The 25,812-nt window shown below is 44.9% G+C and overlaps 1 protein-coding gene across 6 annotated transcripts in view; it reads right to left on the bottom strand.

Moving 5' to 3' along the window:
• Positions 1 to 8,162: 8,162 nt before the first annotated feature.
• The window catches only part of ADGRE1 (adhesion G protein-coupled receptor E1), an 87,864-nt gene continuing 70,214 nt past the window's right edge, over positions 8,163 to 25,812 (bottom strand). For all 6 annotated transcript variants that reach the window (XM_045044833.1, XM_045044834.1, XM_045044837.1 and 3 more), the window contains 11 exons: positions 24,991 to 25,168; positions 24,055 to 24,174; positions 22,645 to 22,856; positions 21,738 to 21,908; positions 20,059 to 20,253; positions 18,583 to 18,818; positions 15,527 to 15,593; positions 13,867 to 13,958; positions 10,909 to 11,077; positions 10,695 to 10,799; positions 8,163 to 8,619 (listed from right to left, as the gene is read on the bottom strand). In XM_045044833.1, the coding sequence (XP_044900768.1) occupies positions 8,614 to 8,619; positions 10,695 to 10,799; positions 10,909 to 11,077; positions 13,867 to 13,958; positions 15,527 to 15,593; positions 18,583 to 18,818; positions 20,059 to 20,253; positions 21,738 to 21,908; positions 22,645 to 22,856; positions 24,055 to 24,174; positions 24,991 to 25,168 (1,551 nt within the window). In that variant the 3' untranslated portion in view covers positions 8,163 to 8,613. The remainder of the gene's footprint in view (positions 8,620 to 10,694; positions 10,800 to 10,908; positions 11,078 to 13,866; positions 13,959 to 15,526; positions 15,594 to 18,582; positions 18,819 to 20,058; positions 20,254 to 21,737; positions 21,909 to 22,644; positions 22,857 to 24,054; positions 24,175 to 24,990; positions 25,169 to 25,812) is intronic.

Raw genomic sequence — 25,812 nt, 5'->3', positions numbered from 1 at the left:
CCCTGCAGGGTGGCAGTGACACATTTTGACTGTCGTAAAAGCCCTTGAATTATACGCTTTAAAAAACAGTTGAAATGTGAATTTTATGTTATGTGATTTTAATCTCAATAAAAAATGAAGAAAGGAAGATATTACTGGTCCCATTCAAGTTTAAACAGGGAACCTGGTTGAACGTGTTTGGATTTTGGCAAAATCATATTCCTACCCATGGATTTGTTGGGCCTCATTTTCCATAAAATCCAGACAACACTGGCCTTTTGTCCTATCTTTATGGTGATCATGTGGTGATCACAGTGTGTGGGGAAAGCAGGACGTGCAAACAACGATGAATATTAATTCCCTAAATTTCATAACTGAAGCTTTCTAAATTCTTTTATTTTATGTGCAAATAAAATCACAGGATAGGCTTCAGAGGCTTCAGAATTACACATGTAAAGCTTTTGAGAAAATTTAAGCATGGACATGGAGTAAGAAATTGTGATTGATGAGACTTAGTGTACCAGCTCATGGAGCTCTGTTCTTCATTCAAGGGACAGACAGCCCATGGTGACCTGCAGGAAAAGAGCTAAGAGAACAAATACTCTGACCTCACTCTCCTCCCTTTTCCTGATATCTGTTGGTGTTTCCCATTGGCTAAAACCAACAGGAAGCCAGTAGCCAAGGAAGTTTATCATCATTCTCCAAAGGCGTCAGCATTCTAGGCAGACAACTGGATGCATTTGGAGGGATCAACAGAAGACATCCAGCCCACTCAGAAAAATAAAAACTAAAAAATTTGATGCATTGAAAAGATGTCTGCAGTGTGACAAGTGAAAAAAATAAAGATTTCAAATATTTCACTTTCTCATTTGTTGAATCTCTCCCTGTCATCAGAATGTAAATTCCATGAAAGGAAAGGCAATGTACGTCTTGCTTAGTATCATAGCCCCAGTCTCTAGAGAGTGGAGACTTAATAAATATTTGTAAGACGAATAAATGACATTGCACAAATTCTTTAACATCTCCAAGACTCCTGAGTTTTCTTATCTATGACTTCTTGGGTGTTTGGGCTGGACGAGACGTAGAATTTAGATGCTTTTGGCAAACAATTGGGATATACCATAATAATACCTCCACAACACCTACCTGTGCGAATGGATATGCATGGGGGTTTTGAGAAGAATCCTCTAGGAGGCAAAAAGAAGACACAAAGGTGGAGAGTACTGTGTGTCCAGCAGACCTATGTGGGTACTTGGAGGTCCTTTAAGTGAAGAGATAGAATGAGGCAGCTAGATGGTGCCATGTTTATGGGTCAGAAGTGACTCTGTGCCCAAGTAGAACAGCTCTGGGGCCCAGGAGACAATGACAGCCCCACGCCGGGGGAGAGAATATATGCTTCCTACAGCACAGGTCAGGATGAATCTCAGCATTCTGTGGACTGCACTTGGCACGGGGGTGGATCGCTGTGACAGGCAGAACAGATACTTGGGTAAAGCCTATGAGGAACTTGGACGAGGAGGTCGAAGTAGAGAAAGATGGGAGAAAAACATCCTGAGCAGAGACCAGAAGTCACTTTAGCAGCACCCAAAAACTCCCGAGGAGGAATTTTCTGAGAAATGGGGAAGAGGAAGAAAGACGATCTGTGGTCAAAAAGCTAGATATGTAAACCGAGCCAGCCCATGTTTATAGTACAGGCAGAGGCTGCTTGAGAATTTCAAACCGCACAGACAGTTTTATCACAGTTGGAAATTACTTATGAAATAAGGTCATGGAAATGAGACGTAACCAAGACTGGGTACTGATTATAAAGTGAGGTAATATTCAGGGAGGAAAGTCTCTCATGCTGTACGTTACAGGATTTCAGAGAGAAAGCGTCCCCCCCTCCCCGGATAAGCAGTAGAAATGTCTCCTTCTAAAGCTTTTCTTATTTTTTTTTTAAAGATGAAAGCACTTGATATGTTTTGTCATATTTGGAAATGTAGACACGATTAAATTCTAGGCTCAATAAAGCCAAATGACAATGGTAAAATAAGCAATCCCTAAGATCTTTTAGTAAGTGGAAAGTTTTACCAGAAAGTCTAAGCAGCTGCAGCATCATTTGAAACAAACCTTTTGTGTTTTGTTTTTTTTTTTTTAATTTTTTTCAACCTTTTTTATTTATTTTTGGGACAGAGAGAGACAGAGCATGAACGGGGGAGGGGCAGAGAGAGAGGGAGACACAGAATCGGAAACAGGCTCCGAGCCATCAGCCCAGAGCCTGACGCGGGGCTCGAACTCACGGACCGCGAGATCGTGACCTGGCTGAAGTCGGACGCTTAACCGACTGCGCCACCCAGGCGCCCCCCCAAAATTTTTTTTTTAATGCTTATTTATTTTTGAGACAGAGAGACAGAGCATGAACGGAGGAGGGTCAGAGAGAGGGAGACACAGAATCCGAAATAGGCTCCAGGCTCCGAGCTGTCAGCACAGAGCCTGACGCGGGGCTCGAACTCACGGACCACGTGATCGTGACCTGGCTGAAGTCGGACGCTTAACCGACTGTACCACCCAGGCGCCCCTGAAACAAACCTTTTGAAATGCAGTTCAAAATCTCATTAAAATGAGCTGAGCAAGTATCGAAGTGATTGATCCAACTTTCTTTTTTATATTTGATGGTCATGGGGTTGGGGGGAAGTGGTCGATATTGTTGATGTCTGTCCTTAATCTCCTTTTTTAGGCCAGCTGTCCTTTCTCCACATTGGCCTGAGCCAAACAGGAGCTATAAAGCACCTTCCCCCCACCAGGAGAGCAGCACACAGCCAGTGACTGACAGACACAGGGGCATGAAAGGCTGGGCACCTTGCCTCAAAGGGGGGCCAACCCTGAGGTGCAATACAGGCATCAGAGCTCAATGTGGGATTGGGCTGAACCCAGGTCCCTCTCCTACCACATCCTGCTTCCCTCCCTTTCTCTCTTCTCAGAGCACTCCCTCAGTAAATCATGGACACCAAAATCCTTGTCTCAGGCTCTGCTTTTAGGAAACCTTCCCTAAGTCACCTATTGTCATTTTAGAAATAGCGCTAGTAATGGAATTAGCATGGAATTGTTGTTACTGGAAGCATAAAAGGGTCCTGTTTTAGTTGTTGGGCAAGAGCAGGAAATGATTTGGAAAACCCAGAGAACTTGTCCTTCAGAGGCCAGAATATCAGAACACTGTCCTGTTACTGTGGAGCAGACGCAACACTCTCCTGGTGCATTCACTCAACAAACATTGTAGATTTGATCTGTGAGCCCAATCTTCTGCTGGGTCATAGGCATACAGAGATAAATCAGACAAGGGACTCATAGGATAGAGACAAAACACGTGAACATCTGATTATAACAGACCAAAGTTGATAGCCTTAGCACAATAGAATGGAAAGGTTAAGGCAGGGAGGTGACCAGATGACTCAGAAGTGATGACAGAAAGCTTCTCTATGGGTACACCCTAAGTAAACTTCAAATTACTGTGTTTCTAATGGCTTTTTTGATGGTTTGGGAACGTTTTGATGGCTTTGGGACAGTTATGTTTTTTTTTTTTTAACCAGACATTAAGGAAGACATACAAGCTTCTTTCCACGCACAACCTGCTAGTAACCCTTAAAAACACTTAAATAGTAGACCATTTTAAATTTAGCTCAAAGACCTTCCTTAAAACATTGTTTATACTCAAAACTTGGAGATGACAGAGCTCAGATCAAATACATGATGACACCTGTATACCACAGATAACCATACAACCATCAACACAAAAGCCTTTTAAAAAGGCTTGATGAGCTGAAAAGATGTTAACAATGTGACAAGTGCAAAACAAATAATAAATATTTCACAATACCATAGGCATACCTGTTCTAGGTCACCCTGGGGTAGGCATGAGACAGCTTTCATGGTCACATTATGGCTTTCCCTTTACATACAGGCAGGTGTGACTAACAGAGTATTATTAATAATCAAGTGTTTTTAAGCAAAGTGTGCCAAAGACATCCCATTTCTTGAGAAACTAGCTATAAATCTGGCCCCCACATGGTCAGGTCACAGTCAGGGCCAGCACAAACATGAGGAGAAGACAGCACTCATCTCAGCGCAGTTTTAAAGAAGGGAATCCCTTCAGGAATCAAGAGAAATACTACAACGCAACATTTGAAAACAACAAGGGTCAGTACAAGAAAACCCATGATAAGCATCCAGAATACCCAGTACTGTGCCTGGTCATAATGGAACCAGAGGCCAAAGAGAAAAATGTGTGCCCTTACATACATTTTCTTAATGTACTTTTTACTTACTTATTTAAAAATTTTCTTCAAATGTTTTATTTTTGAGAGAGAGAGAAAAAATGTGAGCGGGGGAGGAGCAGAGAGAGAGAGAGAGAGAGACAGATAATCTGAAGCAGGCTCTGTGCTGATGAGGGGCTCGAACCCACGAACCGTGAGAGCATAACCTGGGCCGAAGTCAGAGACTCAACCGACTGAGCCACCTACCCCCCCCCCCCACTTAGTGTACTTTGATTTTTGGAAATATTATTGAGTTTACTTCCCTTAAAACCAAGAAAGTAAAATTTTAATAAATTCTGGTTTGGGCAAAATTTAAATGTTTAAACTGTTTTCAGCTCTAATACCCTTAACTTTTCAGTTTTTCAATCGTTTTTCACCTACTTTAATGTTCTGGGGGGAGCACACTGTAGATGGTCAACAAATATTTCTTGAATGATTGGATTTTATATTTATGGGATCTGAGGACTGTGCAGGTTTTGAGTCCCTTTTGTCCCTCTAGTGGAGGTACATGAAGTTGCAGGGGGCAAAGGACTGTACCAAATGTAGCTTGATGTTTATGGTAAGAAAAATTCTTCCCGTGAAATCCACAGCTTTTACTTACTTTAGAAATATAGGGTTCCTTAAGGTGACTGTATTTTAGAGCAACATGTAACACGGTCGTAATGACAAAGCTTTGTGCAAGTCTTGTATCAGAAAGAACTTTAAGCATCACAAATGTATAGGTCCTGATAGCGAAGAGGAAATGAAGACCCAAATCCTTCTTCTCGTAGGTTCCAAATTGTTGCAGTTAAATACAAAATGTTGATGATCCGTTGGTTACTGTATTTGAAGGGTGATTACTACAAATAACACTTCAGAGCAAACCACTTGTGAAACTCCATGCCTTAAAGCAATGATACTTGCTTGCTACTCCTGAGTCTATGGGTTGGCTGAACAGCTCTGCTAATCTTAGCTGGGCTCACGTGGCTACAAGTCAGCCAGCTGGCTGACTGAGGACAGCCCCAGCTGGTATAACGGGATGATGTAACTCTCCTCCATGTCTCTCACACCCCTCCAGCAGGTGAGTGGGGTATGTTCTCAGGGCGGAGGCAGGGACGCAAGAACAAGGAAAACTAATCATGTTGAGAGCAAGAAGGAATGCACACCCAATTTCAAAACCCCCTGTCTTTGATCATTCTCTTGACCAAAGCAGGTGTTAAGGCCAAGCCAGAGTGAGAGCAGAAAGAGGTTACAAAGTAACGGGGAAGGGGTGTGAAGAGATACAGGCCACCTGTTGACGCCATGGGTGTGACCAACCTACTGCAAGTGGTGATGGGTAGGAGTCCTGCCGTCTCTTGCTTCAATACCCCTTAGAACTGTCGCCTCTGTATTCAACGCTATGGACAAGCCAAGCCCTGAAGACCAACCTACGTTAGATGAACTCATGTGTCAGCTTCCTTCTCAAACTGTGACTGCCATAAATAATAAAAGACTGAGCCTCCGGGCACCTGGGTGGCTCAGTCGGTTGAACATCTGACTTCGGCTCAGGTCATGAGCTCACGGTTCATGAGTTCGAGCCCTGCGTCGGGCTCTGTGCTGATGGCTTGGAGCCTGGAGCCTGCTTCGGATTCTGTGTCTCCCTCTCTCTCTGCTCCACCCCCAATAGCACTCTGTCTCTGTCTCAAAAATAAAATAAACGTTAAAAAATTAAAAAAAAATAAAAACAAACATTAAAATTTTTTAATGTTTGTTTATTTTTGACAGAGAGAGAGAGAGAGAGACAGAGCATGAGTGGGGGAGAGAGAGAGGGAGACCCATAATTCGAAGCAGGTTCCAGGCTCTGCGCTGTCAGCACAGAGCCCAACACATGGCCGGAACTCACGGACTGCAAGATCATGACCTGAGCCAAAGTCGGATGCTCAACCGACTGAGCCACCCAGGCGCCCCAAAATAAACATTAAAAATAAAGACTGAGACTCCATCAACCAAATTTAATGTTATCAAATTGTCCAACACATGATCATTACTAAGTTAACTGAATCTTAGGTGGTTACTTGACTCAAAGTAAATATCTAGTCTTTCCTCTGTATCCTCAAACTAAAAATTTCTGGGGTCAAAGGAAGAGAAGGAGAGGAACAAGGAGTCTGGAAGAGGAGCTCTGTGGTCAAGAGCTCACAGCCTAGCTCAGCCACCTGAGGCTGTGTGATGTTGAGAAAGTTATTTAACCTCTCTGAACCTCAGTTTCCTTACCCTCAAAATAGAGAGTAATCATTCATTTGCTCATTCATTCAACATACTTAAGGAGAATCTACTAGACTAATTCCCTGTAATTATAGAGCTCACTTTAAGCTGGAGATGCTGGAGAGAAAGATAAATTTTAATACAGGGCTAGGAAGCATGAAGCCCTCGGGACACACAGAGGCACATCTAATCCTACTTCAGAAGATTCATAGAATGCTCCTTCATGGAGGTGATGACCGAGGCTCAAGAAAAGGTAGAAATTAGCCAGATTTTGAGGAAAGGTGTCCTAGGAAGAAGGAATGGCAGATGCAAAGTCCAAAAGCCAAGAAGATACTTCCCTTTCTGGTTCTAAGGACAAGCTCTGCTATCATTATGGCAAACTGAAGAATATTCCAGAATATTCTAGAACATTCATTCATTCGTGTGTACAACACAAATCCCCTGGGGCGTTCATTAAAATGCAAGTTCTGGTTCAGCCAATATGAGGTGGGTCCTGAGATCCTACGTTTCTAACAAGGTGATGCTGATGGATCTGGTCCACAGACCACACTTTGAGTCGGGAGGTATTAGAATGGTCATGGAAGGGGGGACTCTACATTTCATGGGTCCAATTTTAGTATATGTGCAGCCAAAGTGAGCACAGAGGACACCTACATTTAAAACTTTCATCTCCTGGGGCGCCTGGGTGGCTCAGTCGGTTAAGCATCCGACTTCGGCTCAGGTCACGATCTCGCGGTCCGTGAGTTCGAGCCCCGCGTCGGGCTCTGGGCTGATGGCTCGGAGCCTGGAGCCTGTTTCCGATTCTGTGTCTCCCTCTCTCTCTGCCCCTCCCCCGTTCATGCTCTGTCTCTGTCCCAAAAATAAATAAACGTTGAAAAAAAAAATTTAAAACTTTCATCTCCTGGGGCGCCTGGGTGGCTCAGTCGGTTGAGCGTCTGACTTCGGCTCTGGTCCTGATCTCGCGGTTCATGAGTTCGAGTCCCGCATCGGGCTCTGTGCTGACAGCTCAGAGCCTGGAGCCTGTTTCAGATTCTGTGTCTCCCTCTCTCTGACCCTCCCCACTCGCGCTCTGTCTCTCTCTCTCTCAAAATAAATAAACATTTATTTTAAAACTGAGAACATTCTGAGTTGTCAAAAGAAAAAAATAAGTTTATTTCCTTGCAAACTAATCCTTTGAGGGTAGTAGGAATACATTAAAAGCACTGGCAGAAGGATGCCTGGGTAGCTCACTGGGTTAAGCATCAGACTTCCACTCAAGTCATGATCTCCCTGTTCTTGGGTTCGAGCCCCGCGGTGTCCGGCTCTGGGCTGACAGCCTGTTTCAGATTCTGTGTCTCCCTCTCTCTGACCCTCCCCCGTTCATGCTCTGTCTCTTTCTGTCTCAAAAAAAAAATTTATTAAAACTTTTATTTCCCTCTTCTCCCTCTGGCAATCAGGACTTTACGGAGGATGGAGGGCAAGGTGGGATGGCGATGTGAATCCTAGACGAGTTCCAAGAAAGTTCCTGGAAGGAAGAGAGATGTTGGTTCCCTGAAAGGTTCCAGGAAACCAAAACACTTCCCAAAGGGTGTTGCCATCAAGCACTGCAACCCTCCATGAAACACTGGGGTCCTGCCCCATCCAGAGCTCCTACTCACCAACAGGGCTCTTGGAAGTGTTTGTACAAAAGTAGTCTATAGGTCTAAGTGTTTTATTCATACCCTGGGGCCACCATTACCATGATACTGACTGTTTCTTTAAGAGCAGCAGGAATCTTTGTCAAAGGCTAAGTCGGTCAGTCATATGACAAATAATTTATGGAGGGCTGCTCTGTGTCAGGCACATGATGGGTGCGGGAGAAGTACACTAGGAGCCATACAACAATGAATTTAGGAGAAAACAAAATGGTAGCCCAATAATCTTGGTCATGCCATTGCACTGGGATCTGTGGCTTCCACAAAACTCTGGGAACTCAAAGAGCAGAACTGATAATCTGAAACAGAAATTCTGGCTTCCCAGAGAGTGCTGGGGCTGGCAGGATCCCACATCTGCACATTAAGCCGGGAAGAGACTTCAGAGAAGGCTCCCGTAGGTATCTGCTTTCCTCAAATGTTGCTTCATAGCATACTGGCAGTAAGAAAGATCTTTAGCCCTGTGAGAGAGAAATCAGAATTAGAATCAGCAGCAGGACGAGTACAATGTAAGTCTAAGGGTTTTAGAAATACTTGGGTCTTATAAATACAGAGAGAGAAATATGGAAACAAACACTAGAAAGATAAACATTAAAACTTTAACAGGGCAGTCTCTGCCGTGGTAGGCACTGATGGCAAACTCTAAAGCTATTCTCAACCTCTTCACCATTAATAGCTTCCACTATTAAAAGCCAAATACTTGCTTTGTCAAATTTCTTTGTAAGTATGTATGGTCAGGTGATACAGTTCTGACCAATTAGTAGAAGGGAAGCCCAATGAGGGGTTTCTGGGAAAGGTTTTATTTCCTGTGGAAGGAGAGTCTGTGGCTTCTCCCTACCCCTCTTCTTGCCTTCAACGTGGTCGTGATGTCCGGAGCTATGGCAACCATCTTACAACCATGAAAATCCTCTGATGAAAAGTCAACAAGCTCATAGTGGAATGCAAAAGTAGAGAAAACCTAGGTCCTTTCCAACACCCCTGAGCAACATAACCAATATCAGCAGCACCTAACTCTGGGCTTCTATTCTTGCAAAAAAAAAAAAAAAAATGAGTTTTTTTCCTATTTAATTAAGCCACTGAATCTTAGTTACTTGTTCTTGGAATAAATCAGTGAAAAAAATAAAAAATTGTAATGGGGGATAGGAGAGCTATTGTGTAAAGTGCAATTTTACAACTCTATAGATTTTAAATAGCAATGATAGTAATGCAAAATCGTGGAATTATGTGTAAAAATCAGTCTTGCTTCCATTTGCACATTCATTTCAATGTTTCTGAAATTAAATATGTGTAGTGTAAGTCATGTAATCCATACATTTAAATAATTCGCTTTCAGGGTCGCCTGGGTGGCGCAGTCGGTTAAGCGTCCGACTTCAGCCAGGTCACGATCTCGCGGTCCTTGAGTTCGAGCCCCGCGTCAGGCTCTGGGCTGATGGCTTGGAGCCTGGAGCCTGTTTCCGATTCTGTGTCTCCCTCTCTCTCTGCCCCTCCCCCGTTCATGCTCTGTCTCTCTCTGTCCCAAAATAAATAAAAAACATTGAAAAAAAAATTTAAATAATTCGCTTTCATACTATATAATATGAAATTTTATATATTGTATATAACTGTATAATTATATAATATATAACTATAATTATATGTATAATTCTATTTATATTTGTGATTATATATAAAATTATCTTTTTTTAATTTTATTTATTTTTTATTTATTTTTTATTTTTTAATTTTTTTTAACACTTTATTTATTTTTGAGACAAGGAGAGACAGAGCATGAACAGGAGAGGGTCAGAGAGAGGGAGACACAGAATTGGAAACAGGCTCCAGGCTCTGAGCTGGCAGCACAGAGCCCGACGCGGGGATCGAACTCACGGACCGAGATCATGACCTGAGCCGAAGTCGGACGCTTAACCGACTGAGCCACCCAGGTGCCCCTATAAAATTATCGACAAGATGTTATAACTGGTTCAAAAAAGAATGCAAGGAACAGACCTATGTCTGTTTTATGTAATACATGTGTGTGTGTATATATATATATATATATATATATATATATATATATATAATACATTATATATACGTATATGTATTACATAAATATATATATATATATATATATATAATGTATACTATGTATAATGTATGCAATATATGAGATATATATGATACCTATTACATAATACATAATATACATTACATCATATGTATGTATGTTCTGTGAATTTTCTTTTGAGCCAGTTTAACATCTGCCTCACTTCCTCACTGATTAATGAGTAGAATAAAATCCTTAATGTATTCTCATCTTTTATCTATATAAGTCATTTTATCTTCTTCAGTTCACACAGCTACCATGGGGCAAAGCTGGGATTTGAGCCCAGGCTGCCTGGCTCCTGGACCCCAACTCTTGAACCCCACACTTATCGAATGTGCAGATATACGTGGACACACAGCTCACAGCAGGTTCTCCGTGCACAGTAATGGTATTGCTAAGAAGTGGCGATTCCATTCGAACGGAAGCTGCATAAAGCACACTGTCTCTCACCGATTTAGAGGTGGAGGGGACAGAGGACAGTAACATCCCTGAGGTCTGGGACTCAGGGCTACGTTTCGTCTTCCTGGTAATGCACTTCCTGTATTCTTCCCGCACCTGGAGGAAGAGACAGGTCACAAGGAGATGAGTTATTCCTAGATGCAGGCATGTGGCTGACACAGGTGTGTTCCCCAGAAGGACGGGCTCAGGAAGGGCAGCGCTGTACCTGGCGGTTGAGCAGACAGTGAATGATGAAGATAAAGGTCCCCTGCAGGCTGTTGATGATGGTGAACAGGTAGGCCATGATACTGGCCATGGATCCAATCTGGAAAATGCCCAACACCCAGGAGCACCCCAGGATGAAGAGCTGGGCAAACGCCTTGAACGTCAGTAACCTGGGGGGAGAGATTTACAGAGGATAAGGTTCCTGGAAGTGGCTGTTGTCCTCATGGACCAGGCTGCCACCATATCACCAGCCACCTGGGGGGGAAGAAACGTGGGGTAGAGTCTGCAAGCCCAGAGGCAGGGAAATCGAATCCTATTGGTATTTAAAAGGCAGCTGGCCTACAGATACACAATGCACAAAGATGTGCGGATGTATACATAATGCAATATTGTTTAGAGCGATTGAATGCGTGGAGGACCCGCAGGTCCAAGAGCTGGGGAATGGTGACGCCATAAGTATGAAATACGATGACATTTTTCTTGGAGAAAAACTCACATAACATAAAATGCACTATTTTAACCATTTAAAGTGTGCGATTCAGTGGGATTCGGCACATTCACAATGCTGTACAAACATCATCACCGCCCAGTTCTAAGACAGTTTTATCTCCCCGAAAAGAAACCTACACCTATGAAGCATTCGTTCCCCACCCCACTCTTCCCCCAACTAAAGCAACCCAAAGGTTCATCTGTTGATGAATGGATAAAGCAAAACATGGTCTGTCCATACAGTACAGTATTAGCCATAAGAAGGAATGACGGCTGATAACCTGCTACAATGTGGACGAAACTTGAAGACATTATGCTCAGTGAAAGAAGTCAGACCTAGAAGGACACAGAGTATATGCTTCCATTTGTAGGAAATATCCAGACTAGGCAAATCTATAGAGACTAAAAGCAAATTATAAAATCATTTTTTTAAATGAGATGAGAGTGACCATATACTATAGGGGGTAAGGGTACAGGCTCTGAACACCTGTGGATTTGTGCCTCAGTTTCTTCAAGTTGGTATAGAGATAATAATACAATACCTACAGGGTGGTATTAATTGTTCTACAGATTAAATGAGATGATAAGTCTCTAAGGATGCTTACAGCAGTGTCTGGCAAAAAACCATTTTTGTTAGTTTTTAACCACAAGTATTGAGATGAAATCAGCTACCTATTATGTAGGGGAAAAAAAAGTTCAGAATGATATGTATAATATCCTATCATTTATGTAATCAGAATGTGGATGTGTAAGTATAGAATATTCTAGAAGGAAGCTCAATTCAAGTGATAATGGCTGCTTAGGGTGGGAGAGATCTGGGAAGAGAGAATTATTTCCCATGTATTCTCTTTTGTACTGATTAATTTTTCTTACCATTGCATGTATTAACTTTGTTTTCAACTTTCTGTATCAACTTTTAAATATTTAAAATTTAAAATTTAAAAATATTTAAATATTCAAATTTTAAGATGGATGAGGGACTGGACACTGATAGGAAAACAAGCAAAGGACATCTATATGGTTCCTGACAATAAAACCTAGACAATGTCTGACTTTGGTAGGTTCTTTTTTTTTTAATGTTTATTTATTTCTGACACAGAGAGAGAGTGCATACAAGCTGGGGAGGGGCAGAGAGAGGGGGAGATAGGATCCAAAGCAGGCTCTGCACTGAGAGCGGAGAGCCAAATGTGGGGCTCAAACTCATGAACCATGAGATCATGACCTGAGACGAAGTCAGACACTTAACTGACTGAGCCACCCAGATGCCCCTGACTTTGGTAGGTTCTTAAAGTGAAGATTAGTTGAGTGATGAAGTTACAAACACAAATAGTCTATAAGATTATGAAAATGTCCCACATCTGTAATATAGACAGAACTAAAATAATAGGATAGTATATTTCACTATTATATCAGCAAAACATCACAACAAAAATGATAAACCCCAGTGTTGGCTAAGCTGTAGGTAAGCAAGCACTCCTGCAAATGGAAACAAATTTTCTAGAAAACAACTTGCAATATATACTAAAAGTATGACAATCCAACCTGCCCTTTAACTCAGGCAATTTCATGCCTACTGTTATGATCAAATAACCACAGATGTGGAAAAAGATCTATCTACAAGGGTATTTGAGACCACACCGTTTATAATAGCCCTCCCCTTCCCCCCTCAAAAAAAAACAAAACAGTAACAACTTGAATGTCCATGAATAAGGCATGATTTAAATAAGTTGTGCTGCATTATTATACTGAAATGCTTTACAAAAAATGAGAAAGATGTTGTCAAAGAATTTCTAAATAGAAAAAATATTCATGACATTAAGAGAAAAAATGGCCCTAAAAATTGAGTAGATAGTATGCTTCTATTTTTGTAAATATACACATATAGTTGGGGCACCTGGGTGGCGCAGTCGGTTAAGCGTCCGACTTCAGCCAGGTCACGATCTCGCGGTCCGTGAGTTCGAGCCCCGCGTCAGGCTCTGGGCTGATGGCTCAGAGCCTGGAGCCTGTTTCCGATTCTGTGTCTCCCTCTCTCTCTGCCCCTCCCCTGTTCATGCTCTGTCTCTCTCTGTCCCAAACATAAAAATATATATATATATATATATATATATATATATATATATATATATACACATATAGTTATGTGCAGTAAATGAATTAGAAAATGTATTAATGGTTACAATATATGAAATACTCACCCTTCCTAGTAACTGTATTAATGCTTCATAAGCCACAGTAAGTGGGCAATGTTAATATCCCCAGTATACAGATGAGGAAACAGTTTCAGAGAGGTTGTGTAACTTGCCTAAGGCCACACAGCTTGTAAGTGGCAGACCTGGTGTCTGAGACCCCAGATCTAGAAACTGTGCTGTTCTGTCCCGGGCACAGGACTAAGCACACAAAAGGTACTCAGGGAATGTTTGTGGGAAGAATGAAGGAGACCGAGAGAGAGGAGGGGAAGGCAGGACTGTACCTGGTGTCTTTGAGCGTGGAGACTTCAGCATTGACACTGGAAAGCTTCTGCCTCAGGATACACAACGTGCAAGTCAGGAGGATGGAATTGATCTACCGAGTCAAGCAGAAAGGACTGGGGTGTTGGGTGTGCACAAATGGGCAACGGCCAGACCACCCGTCAAAAACCCATAGTGTGCGGCTATCACTCCAGGAAGCCAAGTAATAAGCCCTCCGGCAGTCAACCCTAAACAGCCAGCTGTTGATTGTGGGCTCACAGCCTCCCTAACTTCTGCCCTCATTTCCAACATAGGACCCAAAGGAAAAAGCCAATATGCTCCCCCTAAGCATTTGCATAGGACGTCCTGCTTTGAGTTAGCCTGCCTATAGAGTCCCAAGGCCTCCAGCCTCCAACCAGGCACACCGGAAGCCTTCTTTTTTCCCCCGAAAAAGCCTCCCCGCTCCTCTCCCTGCTTCTGAGTCTCTACTCACTGCAAGTGGTGGTGGCCAACTCCCTTACTATAGCAATAGGGAGCCTTTACTTGTTCTCATTTGGGTACTCTCCCCTGGTTTCCATCCCATATGGAGGCAAATGGGAAGTTAGAATCAAGATCAGTGCCTTGTTTGGGTTGAACCGTTGAAGACCTAATCCCCAGGAGCTCAGAATGTGATCTTATTTGGAGATAGGGTCTTTACCAGAGGTGATCAAATTAAAATAAGTCATTAGAGCAGACCCTAATCCCACATAACCTTATAAAACAGGCAGATTTGGACACAGAGGCAGACGTGCACAGAGAAAGCCAAACATCGATAAGCCAAGGGACTCCTGAGTCTACCAGTCTCTTGGTTAGAAGACTGGAATGGAGGGGCACCTGGATGGCTCAGTTGGTTGAGCTACTGACTCTTGATTTAGGCTGAGGTCGTGATCCCAGGGTCGTGGGATTGAGCCCCACATCAGGCTCTATGTTGAGTGTGGAGCCTGCTTGGGATTCTCTCTCCCTCTGTCTCTCTCCACCCCCTGCCCTTCGCCTCTCCCCCTGCCCCCTGTGTCACACAAAATAAAAAATAGAGAAAATAAGACTGGAACATATCCTTCTCCTGGGCTTCCAGAGGGGACATAGCCCTGCCAACCCATTGATTTTACACTTCCAGCCTCCAAAACTGGAGTGGGAACGTTCATGGAAGTCTTCCTGGAGGATGCCAAATTCTGTTGTTCTAAGCCACCCAGTTGTGATACTGTGGATACTATGTTTGTGATACACAATTTTTATTTGTCAGTTATATCTCAATAAAGCTGAAAAAAGCTGAAAAAAATCTCTAGGCTTCCCTTTCTTCCATCCCACTGTTTTCTTCTCACCACCCCCCCCCCAACCAATTTCTCTCCATTTCCTTCCTTCCTTTTCTCTCATTCACCCCAGAAGACATCAATAGACCCATTCTTACTGAAACACAACAGACAGATAAGATTGTGTTCCCCTCCAGGGGATTTGCATGTTGGCAGAGGAAAGAAAAAAAAAATCACAAGTCAAAGAAATTGCACTCTAATTTGGAAATCTCAAGAACCAGGGATCAGAAGGGAGAATGTTTGACCTCAGCTATAGGCAACATTCACTGGCACTTCTTGGTTCCTTGGGTTTCCTTGTTTCTGCTCCCGAACACCCTGCACCAAGCAATTTGCTTACCAGGATGATGGCGCAGACTGGTCCCAGGAAGCTCCAGACGAACCCTCTCTCTGTGTTCAGCCAACAGCTACCAAGAGAAACAGGAATCGGTGACTGTTTAGTTCTTGACCCTACAGTTACTCAGGCCCCAACCAATCCACTAATGGAGGATATTATAGGCAGCCGACCCTGAGATGCTCTCATGATGGGGCGGGTGACAGTTCAGTTTTCTTTGGCCCACGTCTGCTGTCAGACCTTCTTCCTGTGCAAACGTTCCTGAAGTGTTCACGCGGTGTCCAGAGTAGAGCTCGCCCTCAGCCCGTAACCTTTGCAACCTCTTCCCTTCTGTTGAGACCTCTTTACTGGCACACCTGGTCGTTCAAATCTCAGCTCTAATGTCACCTCCTCTGAAAAGCCCCTAGGGACCCTCCCTACCCCTCGTCTTTTTCTAGCAGAGCATAATGCTTTTCTTTTTTTATAGCATCTCTCGGTATCATAAATCATGGTGGTGTTTGTTTCCTTGAAAATTGTCCTTCTCCGCCTTTCCAGACTATGAGCTGTATGAGAATCTGGGCCTCGAGCTTTTGTTTTTCTCCAAATACCCAGCACTCAGTGCAAAGCCTGGCATGGATGAGGCATTCCATAATTATTTCTTTTTTTTTTTTTTAATTTTTTTTCAACGTTTATTTATTTTTGGGACAGAGAGAGACAGAGCATGAACGGGGGAGGGGCAGAGAGAGAGGGAGACACAGAATCGGAAACAGGCTCCAGGCTCTGAGCCATCAGCCCAGAGCCCGACGCGGGGCTCGAACTCACGGACCGCGAGATCGCGACCTGGCTGAAGTCGGACGCTTAACCGACTGCGCCACCCAGGCGCCCCCGTAATTATTTCTTAAATGAAGGGAGGAAGGACTAGGAGGGAGAGAAGGCATTGCCTCTTTCCTTCAGGCCTCTGGTAGATTTTTGCTGTTTTTACCATCTGACAACCATTCCACCCGCGTCCAGGAACCGCACCCCAATATTCCTTCAGCGGAAGTGTGCCTCGCCCCCACAAGAGAAGGAAAATAATCAAGGTTGGCCAACCAGATGTTCTCTCCCCGGAACGTGATTCTCCAAGTCGTAGCAATAAAAAAGGTGGAGATTGCACAGAAGAAGCCGTCTCTGCTGTTTCAGGAACAACAGCTTCAATAAATAGCAGCCAATTTCCTTATAAGCTTCTGCAACTCCTCCTGGAGGCATCAGACTGAAAACCCTGGAGAATTAGTTCTCCCGGGAGCAGCCCTCGACCAATGGCTGCTGCGACAGAGATGTATAAATATGCCCCCTGGGTGGGATTTTGGAGGCACATGCCCTACACAGTTTCCCAGGGATACCCACTGGGATGGAGCCTGTTACCCACAGCTGCACCTGCTCAGAATGCACCCCATGTTTGCTCCTTCTCTCGCCCCACTCCCCAGTGCTTCTTCCTAAGGTCATCTCAAATCCTTCTCAATACTACCCCTGTCTTCCAAAACGTTCTGTGGTTCCCACCAGCTAGAAGGTATTCTCCAAATTCCATGCCCCTCCCCCTCTCCCCCCCATCTTTCAGTCCTATCCATCTGCTCTCCAAACACACCCTAAGCCCTCCCTTGCCCTCACCTATGTTGCCACGACCTTTCCTCTTTGCCTATGTACATTTCAATAGAGCTTAAGGCTCATTCAAATTCCACATCCTCCAGGAAGCCTTCCATGAACCTTCCCACTCCCATATACTATCATCCTTCTCTGGTCTGTGTCAGGGCTTATATTACCCACATCAACATCAGGCACTTCGTCATGGTGGCCTTGCACTGTCACCGCCATCCCCTGACAAGGCAGTCAGATCCGAACTCAGCTTGGACATTTACTAGTTGTGTGACCCTGGGCAACTGCGCTGAGCCTCTATTTCCTCGGAAGCTACCATTTATTAAGCTGTTACTTTATGCACCACCATGTGCAGCAGCACAGTTTGCACACTGCCCAAATCTGGGGGACATTATTTACACTGTATGCAATGGAGACTCTTAGTCCTCGCACATAGGATTTCTGTTGAGAAGTATCAGAGATAATACATGTTTGTACAGCTTACAGGATTTAGAATTGATGAGTGCTCACTTACTATGAATTCCTTTCCCTCACCCCTTATCTCATGGCCTCACCTATAAACCATCAGTAGTAGGCAGGGAGGAAAGCTGAATATTTAGTCCCCTAACCACAAGTCAGCAATGCCTATAACACAGGGTGATGAGCGCGGGCCCTGGGATTGCAAAGACCTAGATTTATGTCCTCACGGTAATGGCAAGAAAGCTTCGCTTTCCTCATCTGTAAATTAGAACAGCACCGCTATCTCCAGGGTCTGTCATATGATGCAGTGACTTAGTCTCTGCCCTAGCCACATACTGCTTATCGTGTCATTCACCTGATTTTAAAAGTTGGTTCATTTTTTAAAAACTTACAAATGGACTCCTGTCTATATCATGAGTGTGGCTGGTATGCTGGCATTTTTTTCCCCCTGATGCCCCATAAGATAAATACAAAAATATTTTTTAAATTATACTTACCAGCATACTACCCCAAATCATCTTGCACGCAGCCCTGTGACAAACACCGTTCTAAATGTTTTGCAGATAATAACTCATTTAACCCTCACAACACTATGATGTAGGCGCTGCTGTTAGCTTCTATTGTATGGATGAGGAAATGGAAGCCTACAGAGGTTAAGTAACTCGCCCAAGGTAGCCCAGCTAGAAGGTGGTGGAACCAGGATTCAAACCCAAGCAGGTTGGCTCCAGAATCCATGATTTTTAAACTGTACAACCGAGTTTCATTGTTTACACCACCACCGTTCACCTGTTCTATAGTGCAAACAGTGGCTCCTGGAGTTGTGCAGTGTGCAAGTTGTGCTACTGGACACGGCAGCCCTGAGACCCACAAAGCATAAAGAGCTCAATAAATGGTAGACACAACTACCACTAATGTTACTGCTTTTCTTGTTCATGTAATTATCATCGTGAACCATGACAGCAGGGTCTTCAGGGAGAGAGAAGGATATGACTTACCGATTACGCATCCCGTAACCCTGTGGTCGCACACCGGCTGAGACAGCCACCACCAGCCCTGGGAGCCCGTAGCCAAAGGCACAGAGGTACCACATCTTGATGTTGCGAGAGCTGAAGTAATTCATCACCTTCAGGTTCCTGACCATAAGAAAGAGCATCACAGCCTCCACCAGCATCCAGAAGAAGCAGGCGAGGAAAAGGTAGTGCAGGAAGCCTGCAATGATGGCACAGCCCGTCTGGAGAAGAGAGGCACACCCACTCAGGACCCCCGCCCCCTCCAAGGAGCAGGTTCAGATGACAGGGCGGGGGTGCTGCTTTGATTGGAAATTCCAAGTACAGCCTACTCATTCATCCCTTTGGTAGGGTTTGCCCGGGACTGGTGTCTCCCAGGACATGGGACTTTTCAGTGTTAAAACCGGGAGAGTTTTGAGAACAGATAGCTGATCGCCCTACTTCAGAGGATGTTTGAAGATATTGAGTGCAGGGGTCAGCACACTATAGCCATCAGGCTGGCTGCCTGTTTTGTAAATAATGTTTCACTGGCACAAAGCCATATCCATTTCTGTATTTTCTGTGGCAGTTTTCATGCTAAAACAGCAAAGTTGAGTGGCTGTGACAGAGACCCTAGGATCTGCAAAGCGAAAAATATTTATGCCTGCTTCTTTAAAACAGAAAAAGTTTGCTCGCTCCTGGTCAAATGATGGGAGGGACGTGTGGTACTAGCATTGAGTTCTCAAGGGGTCTGGGACGCTAAACATGTGACAGTAAACTGCACAAAGAATGATCACCCCAGCCAAAATGTCAATAGTGCTCCTTCTGGAAAAACCCTAAGAACCTACTATGTTTCTGGTATAGCTATAAGGAGTAAATTGGCCAAAGGTCTTGCTCTCATGGGGTTCACAGTCTACTGTGTGTGTGTTGGGGGGGGAGGAATATACAGCAAGTAAATCAACAAATAATCAATATGGTTTCAAATAAAAGCTGGGAAAGAGAAAAAATAGACTGATAAGGGATAGAGTTTCTCAGCTGTGGTATTGTTGACATTTGTAACACTGTTGCCAGATTATTTTCTTTCATGGGGGCTGTTCTGTGGACTGTAGGGTGTTTGGAAGCATCCCTAGTCTCCACTGGATGTCAGTAGCACCCTCTCCCAGGGATAACCACCGATAATGTCTCTAGATATTGCTGAGTGTCCCCTAGGAGTAAGAATCATCCAAGGTAATAACCAGTTTAAAGAATAATAGGAGAGACCACCACAATATATAACATGACCAGGGAAATGATTTTAAACTGACACCTATCACAAGAATGAGTAAACCAGGTAAAGAATTGGGGAACAAGTATTATCAAAAGAGGGTATAGCACGTGCAAAGGTCCTGAGGTGGGACCTAGCATAGAGATAATTGGGTAGGATGGGCAGGGGCAGATATGGAGATGGTGGGGCTGGGCAAGGACACAGCCTGAGGGATGTGAGACCTGGTTGCCAGTCTTGTCTACACCGGTGAGGAAGAGAGTCTTGGCCAAGAAGAGGCACACGCAGAGGTGCAGGTGGAGGTAGGTGTTGTGGTTGTGAATGGCACGACACAGCAGGAAGGTGGCGATGGCCAAGACGAGACACACCAGGGAGATGATCAAACCCACGTGGCTAATGATGTACAAGGGTAACTCCGTCTGTCAGGAAGCAGATACATCATTCACAGAAGGGTCGACATCCCTCCAGGCAGAAAAAAAGAATTATCCAGACTCCTGACCAGGGCAGAAAGGGCTCGGGGACCTTTTCTCCTTCTGACACTCAGAGTGACTGAGATATTGTCCATCGTCACCCTTTGGCATCCATCAACACCCATTCCCACTCCTGTCCTGTGCCCCACCCCCTGTCACATTAGGGCAGGGTGTCTATAAACTACATTTCCCATAATGTCCTGGGGGTAGGGTCCTGGATGTTCTTTAGGTTTTCCAATGAGGTATATGCATGAAAATTTTGGAAGGCAGAATGGAGGCAGACACCAGCCTTCTAGACAGGAGCAAGTTATGGCTGGACTCCACGTTCTAGCTGTCCCTTCTTCGATTGTGTGGAGGTGGGGTGATCCGACAGCAGCAATTTCTGACCTCTGGATTACAGCTGCAGAGGGCTGATCTTGAAGCTAAACCCCAAGTGGAAACCCCTGACTTCAACGCCTCCAACCCTCCCTGTGATTTTGTGGGCATCCTGTTCCGTATTTGAAATAGCTAGAGTGATTACTGTTTCCTGCACTGAACCAGGCCTGCCATACAGGCGTTCTGAGATGCCCCAATTTCTGCGAGTAGACAGGGCAAGCCGGATCCTTCCCCTGTGCCATTACGCATGACTGATTTAAAAATGCTGAGTTCCTTCTGTGTTAAAGATGTGCCAAAGCACACCATCTCCCGAGCTAGTCCCTATGACTTTGTTACTTTGTTACTTTGTTTTGTGGTGGTTAAGAGAACCGACTGTACTTTTGGCAGCTGCTAGCTGTAGGAGCTTGGGAAAGACACGTGGCTACTCTGTGCCTCAGCTCCCTCATCTGTTAAGAGAGGATACCGATGAATACGCTAAGCGATACTAAATGAAAATACTTCAAGTGCTCACAGCTATGCAGGGAGCATACAAATGCCCTCTATGTCCTCCCCCTCCACTGCGTCTGCCCACTCACCAAGGCTCACTTCACCCATCCCCACCCTGACCCATCACCAGCTCTCACGGACACACTTCTGGATTCCTATAGCACAACTTCTCGCACCATTTACTTGGTTTTGTGGAAGGAGACTGTCCTGGGTTCAGGTCTCATCCCCAGCCACTTAGATTTCTGAGTAAGTGGGCTAAGGAACCTCAGCCTCCATCCTGTAAAATGGCCTGAAAACATTTAACTGAAAATAAAGGGTCCAACACAGGATAGGCTCTGTAAATGGGATCTGTCAGTTTTAACCTGTTCAGGGTCATTTCTCCTTTCATATGTGAATGCCACGGCTTCCCAGCCAAACTATGAATTCTCCCAGGGCAGAGGCATTGCACACCCTGCCTGTCCCCCATGACGCCGTCCCACAACACCCAAGGCCATGGGAGACACGCAACGGGTGTTCGTTCAATATTTTCCCCTTGGATTTGGAGAGCTAGAACACAGAGAATCCGTACTGACCGTGAGCTCCCCAGAAGCCATGATGACGGCCAGGTTCATCATGTGATGACAGCTGCACGTAGTATACATCTCAGAAACTTCATGGATCTTACAGCCAGAGGGTATCCACCTGCCACCCTCCCTATCTGCGTCCCAGGAAACACAGATAGGACTCTCAAACGTCTGCTTTGGCTGAAAACGTAAAGGCTCTGGTCAAACGGGTTCAGTATGACCAACTTGAAGAGTCATCTCAAGATGACCCGCAAGAAGATGCGGGCATGTCTGGGAGGGAATGGAGGGCGATGTAATATTTCAATGTGCGAGGATGGAGAGAAAGGTCGTGGATACCAGAGATGCCTCTACAACCGACTTGGCATGGCCAATGTAATAAAGTCCCTGTAAATGTTCCTGCATCAACATTCCTCAATCTGAGCCCAATCTTGCCCAGTGATGAGTGGGTGACTATAGGTACTGTATATAATATACGCTATATAGGGGCTCCTGGGTGGCTCAGTTGGTGGAATTGAGGCTCAGGTCATGATCTCATGGTCTGTGAGTTCGAGCCCCGCGTCGGGCTCTGTGCTGACAGCTCGGAGCCTGGAGCCTGCTTCAGATTCTGTGTTTCCCTCTCTCTCTGCCCCTCCCTTGTTCATGCTCTGTCTTTGTCTCAAAAATAAATAAACGTTAAAAATTTTTTTAATATATGCTATATATGTTAAATATACTATATACTACTTATATATACTATATACATATAATATATATATATGAGAGCCCACTCCTCTGGAGGTGGATTTGGGGGACGGGCTTGACTTGCTAGAAGGATGATGCCTTCATGGGTCTCTATCAGAAAGGAAAGTCAAGCTCACTGTGGGGTGAAGTGTTCTCAGTAGGTAGATGGGGGTTCGACAGGGACCACTTCACAAACCTCGATGTTCTCCAGCGTGTAAATGACTGGGTTAGAGAACCCATCTTGCTTCTCCCCAGTCATGATGCCCTGCACAACGTGAGAATTCATCTTTAGCCTCCTCTGGGAATTGGCCAAGGGGTTCTGAGGGTCTTGGAAGAAACTCTCATCTAAAAACAACTCCATCCCCGAAAAGGAGACAAAAGCTACCCCGATGGTCCCTGTAATATTCCCTAAATGCAAACAGAAAAAGAAAAAGGAATAATTTGCTCAGTAGTGACTATCAATGACCCACCAAGTACACACATATACAGACTGTAATACCTCACGTACTTCCGGACCTCCAGGGGCCTGCTCTGAGCATGGCAACATTTGGCTACATTTAAAATTAATACAGGGGCACCTGAGTGGCTCAGCCGGTTAAGCATCCAACTTTGGCTCAGGTCATGGTCTCACTGTGCGTGGGTTCGAGTCCCATGTCAGGCTCTGTGCCGACAGCTCAAATTCTGTGTCTTCCTCTCTCTCTCTGCCCCTCCTCCACTCATTCTCTCTCCCCCCCCCTCAAAAATGAATAAACATTAAAATTTTTAAAAATGAATATGAATTTATGTCTTTAAGGGATAATCAAACTGAGCAGTGGGATACAAGTCCCCTCCCACACTGATGGTCAGTCTCGTTCATCTGTTTGGTAGGCTTCCCCTCTCCATGTTGGTGGCCTTCAGGGATGTCCCAGGCCTGCTCCCTGAGCCCTGCACACCAGAGTGGGAAACAGCAGCCCATAGGCCAATCTGGTCACTGCCTGTTTCGTGTAAATGAAACTTACTGTAGCACAGCTACGTCCATTCATTTACACATCGTGTATGAACGTCTTTGTACTTTGAGACTCTTTTGCCCTCCATGCCTGAAATACTTACTAATCCGCCCTCTATAGGACAAGCCTGCCGATCCCTGATACAGATCAGCGCTTTCCGCTAGAATTATAACATGAACCACACAGATAATTTAAAATTTTCAGGTAGCCAGATTTTACAAAAGTCAAAAACAGGTAAAATAAATTTTAATAATTAATTTTGCAACACATGCAAAACATCATCATTTCAGCCTAGAATCCATATAAGAAGTATGCATGAGATTTTCTCCACCATTTTTTTGTATCAAGCCTTTGGATTCCGGTGTGTACTTTACCAGGTCGTAAAGTACAGCCTGGCCACATTTCACGTGCTCAATCACAAAACATGGCTGGTGGCTGCCATACCAGCCAGCCAAGCTCTTGGTAGTCCATTATTGGGAGTGTTTATGTATTTAATATCTGGCTCCCTGAGGGCAGGGGCCTTACCTCACTGGTCTTGGAACCCAAGAGTTGACTGGTAAATGTTTGCCAATCGGATACACCGCAGCCCCCCTCCCTGGTTCTCAGGAGCACCTCTGTACCTATGGATTCAGATTCCTTGATTGTAGAGCACCGAATTTTCATCTCATTCCCTTTGGCTTTGAAGTGAAGGATCATGTTCTCTTCAGCACATTCTCCCTGGATGATCTTGCTTTCAATTTCTAAAAGGAGATAGGGAGACTTTGCCCGAGGTCCCCCAGAAAGTGGGTCCTAAATTCGGTTTCCTGCCCCACAAAGTTACACCTACCTAGTTGCAAAGAGTAAAAAAGGCCAGTTCATCATGGGAAAGACCTCGAGCCCCGTGGTGAGTGAGTGACGGGAGGATGATAGCCGCAAACAAATGAGAGAAACCCAGGTGGGGCTGCAGGGGTGAGGGCTCGCACCTTAGGGGGTGCCTCAGGGAAAGCTGGGGTTGAGGCCAACAGTGATGGAAGGCAACATAGTCCGGACCCTCTGGCTGCTCTAAATGTAGATGAGTTTTCCAAAGCCAGAGGAAGTAGGAACGGGTTGGACTAACCCAGCAGAGTGGACAAGGGCTCAGAGGCTGCATTGGCTTCTGCCACTCACCAGCTGTGCAAACACAACCAATGACTTAACCTCTCTGAGCCTCAGGTCTCTCACCTGTGACATGGCACTAATTGCGGGGGTCCCCAGGACAACAAAATAGGCAATGGAACTGGAGGTAGCCCTTTAAAATGTAAGCCAGGTAATCAGTGGCACTATCTCTGTTTCATTTACTAGATCTTTGTTTACTGTGGGGCTCAGACAGTTGTTGAATGAATCAATGACACACACCCTTACCTCAAGGCCAGGCACTCAGTAAATGGGAGATGCTGTTACTATCCTGGGACTTGCTTTTCTGTGGGCTCTGAGGTTTGAAACAGTTGGGGGAAGTAGTGTACGGGAAAGCCATGGGGCATAGCATTGCCCACGGCCCCCCTCAAAAGCAGCACCCAGATGGAACCTTGCCACCTTACCCAAGTGTTCCGTCTGAACAGTCTGAGTGACATTGGCTGAGGGTTTCAGGAAAGCGGCCAGGGTGCTGCTCTTCACACTCTCCAGTATGACAGTGGCCAGGGCAGAGGTCTCCTCTTGGGAGAAGTTGGACCATGTGGATGTTTGCTCGAGCACAGAGGTAAGGCTCTCAGCCGCACTCTGCAAGGAAAGGTGTGTCTGTGCATGTGCACTCTCTCCCTCTTCCCCTGCCCCTGAGACAGCAGCTCTTCTCCCTCTCTCCCTTCTTCTCCCCCTTGTCTCCCTCTCCCTCCTTCTCTCCCTCTCCCTCTTGCTCTCCCCCTCCCTCTCTCCCCCCTCTCCCCCTCTCCTTCTCTCTCTCCCCTTCTCAACTCCCTCTCTCTCTCTCCTTCTCTCCTTCTTCCTCTCTCTCCCTCCCTCCCTCTGCCTCTCTCTCTCTCTCTCCCCTTCTCCTCCTTTCCCTCTCAAATTGGTGTAGCCTTTAAGTCAGCACCTGGAATAGCCCCAGTTACACCTAGCTCTGACCCAGAGGTTTTCCTTCCTGGAATTAATCCTTCCAGAAATGCTTAAAAACTGTGCAAGGATCTTGTCCAGTGATGTTTATTTCAGTATGGTTTCTGACAACATGAAGTTGGAAAGTCTGAATGTCCGACAGATTGGCTAAATAAATGACTAAATCAAATCACAGAATAGTACACAGCTGTTAATAAAACAGTGATCACACACACACACACACACACACACACACACTAACAAGCAAAAAGGTCAGTGAGCTGTTGTTAAGTTAAGCAAATTACAGGATAACACAGATATTACCTCATTTC

This window comes from Felis catus, chromosome A2 (genome assembly GCF_018350175.1).
Source record: "Felis catus isolate Fca126 chromosome A2, F.catus_Fca126_mat1.0, whole genome shotgun sequence".
Lineage (NCBI taxonomy): Eukaryota > Metazoa > Chordata > Mammalia > Carnivora > Felidae > Felis > Felis catus.
This window is presented reverse-complemented; position numbering and strand designations above follow the sequence as displayed.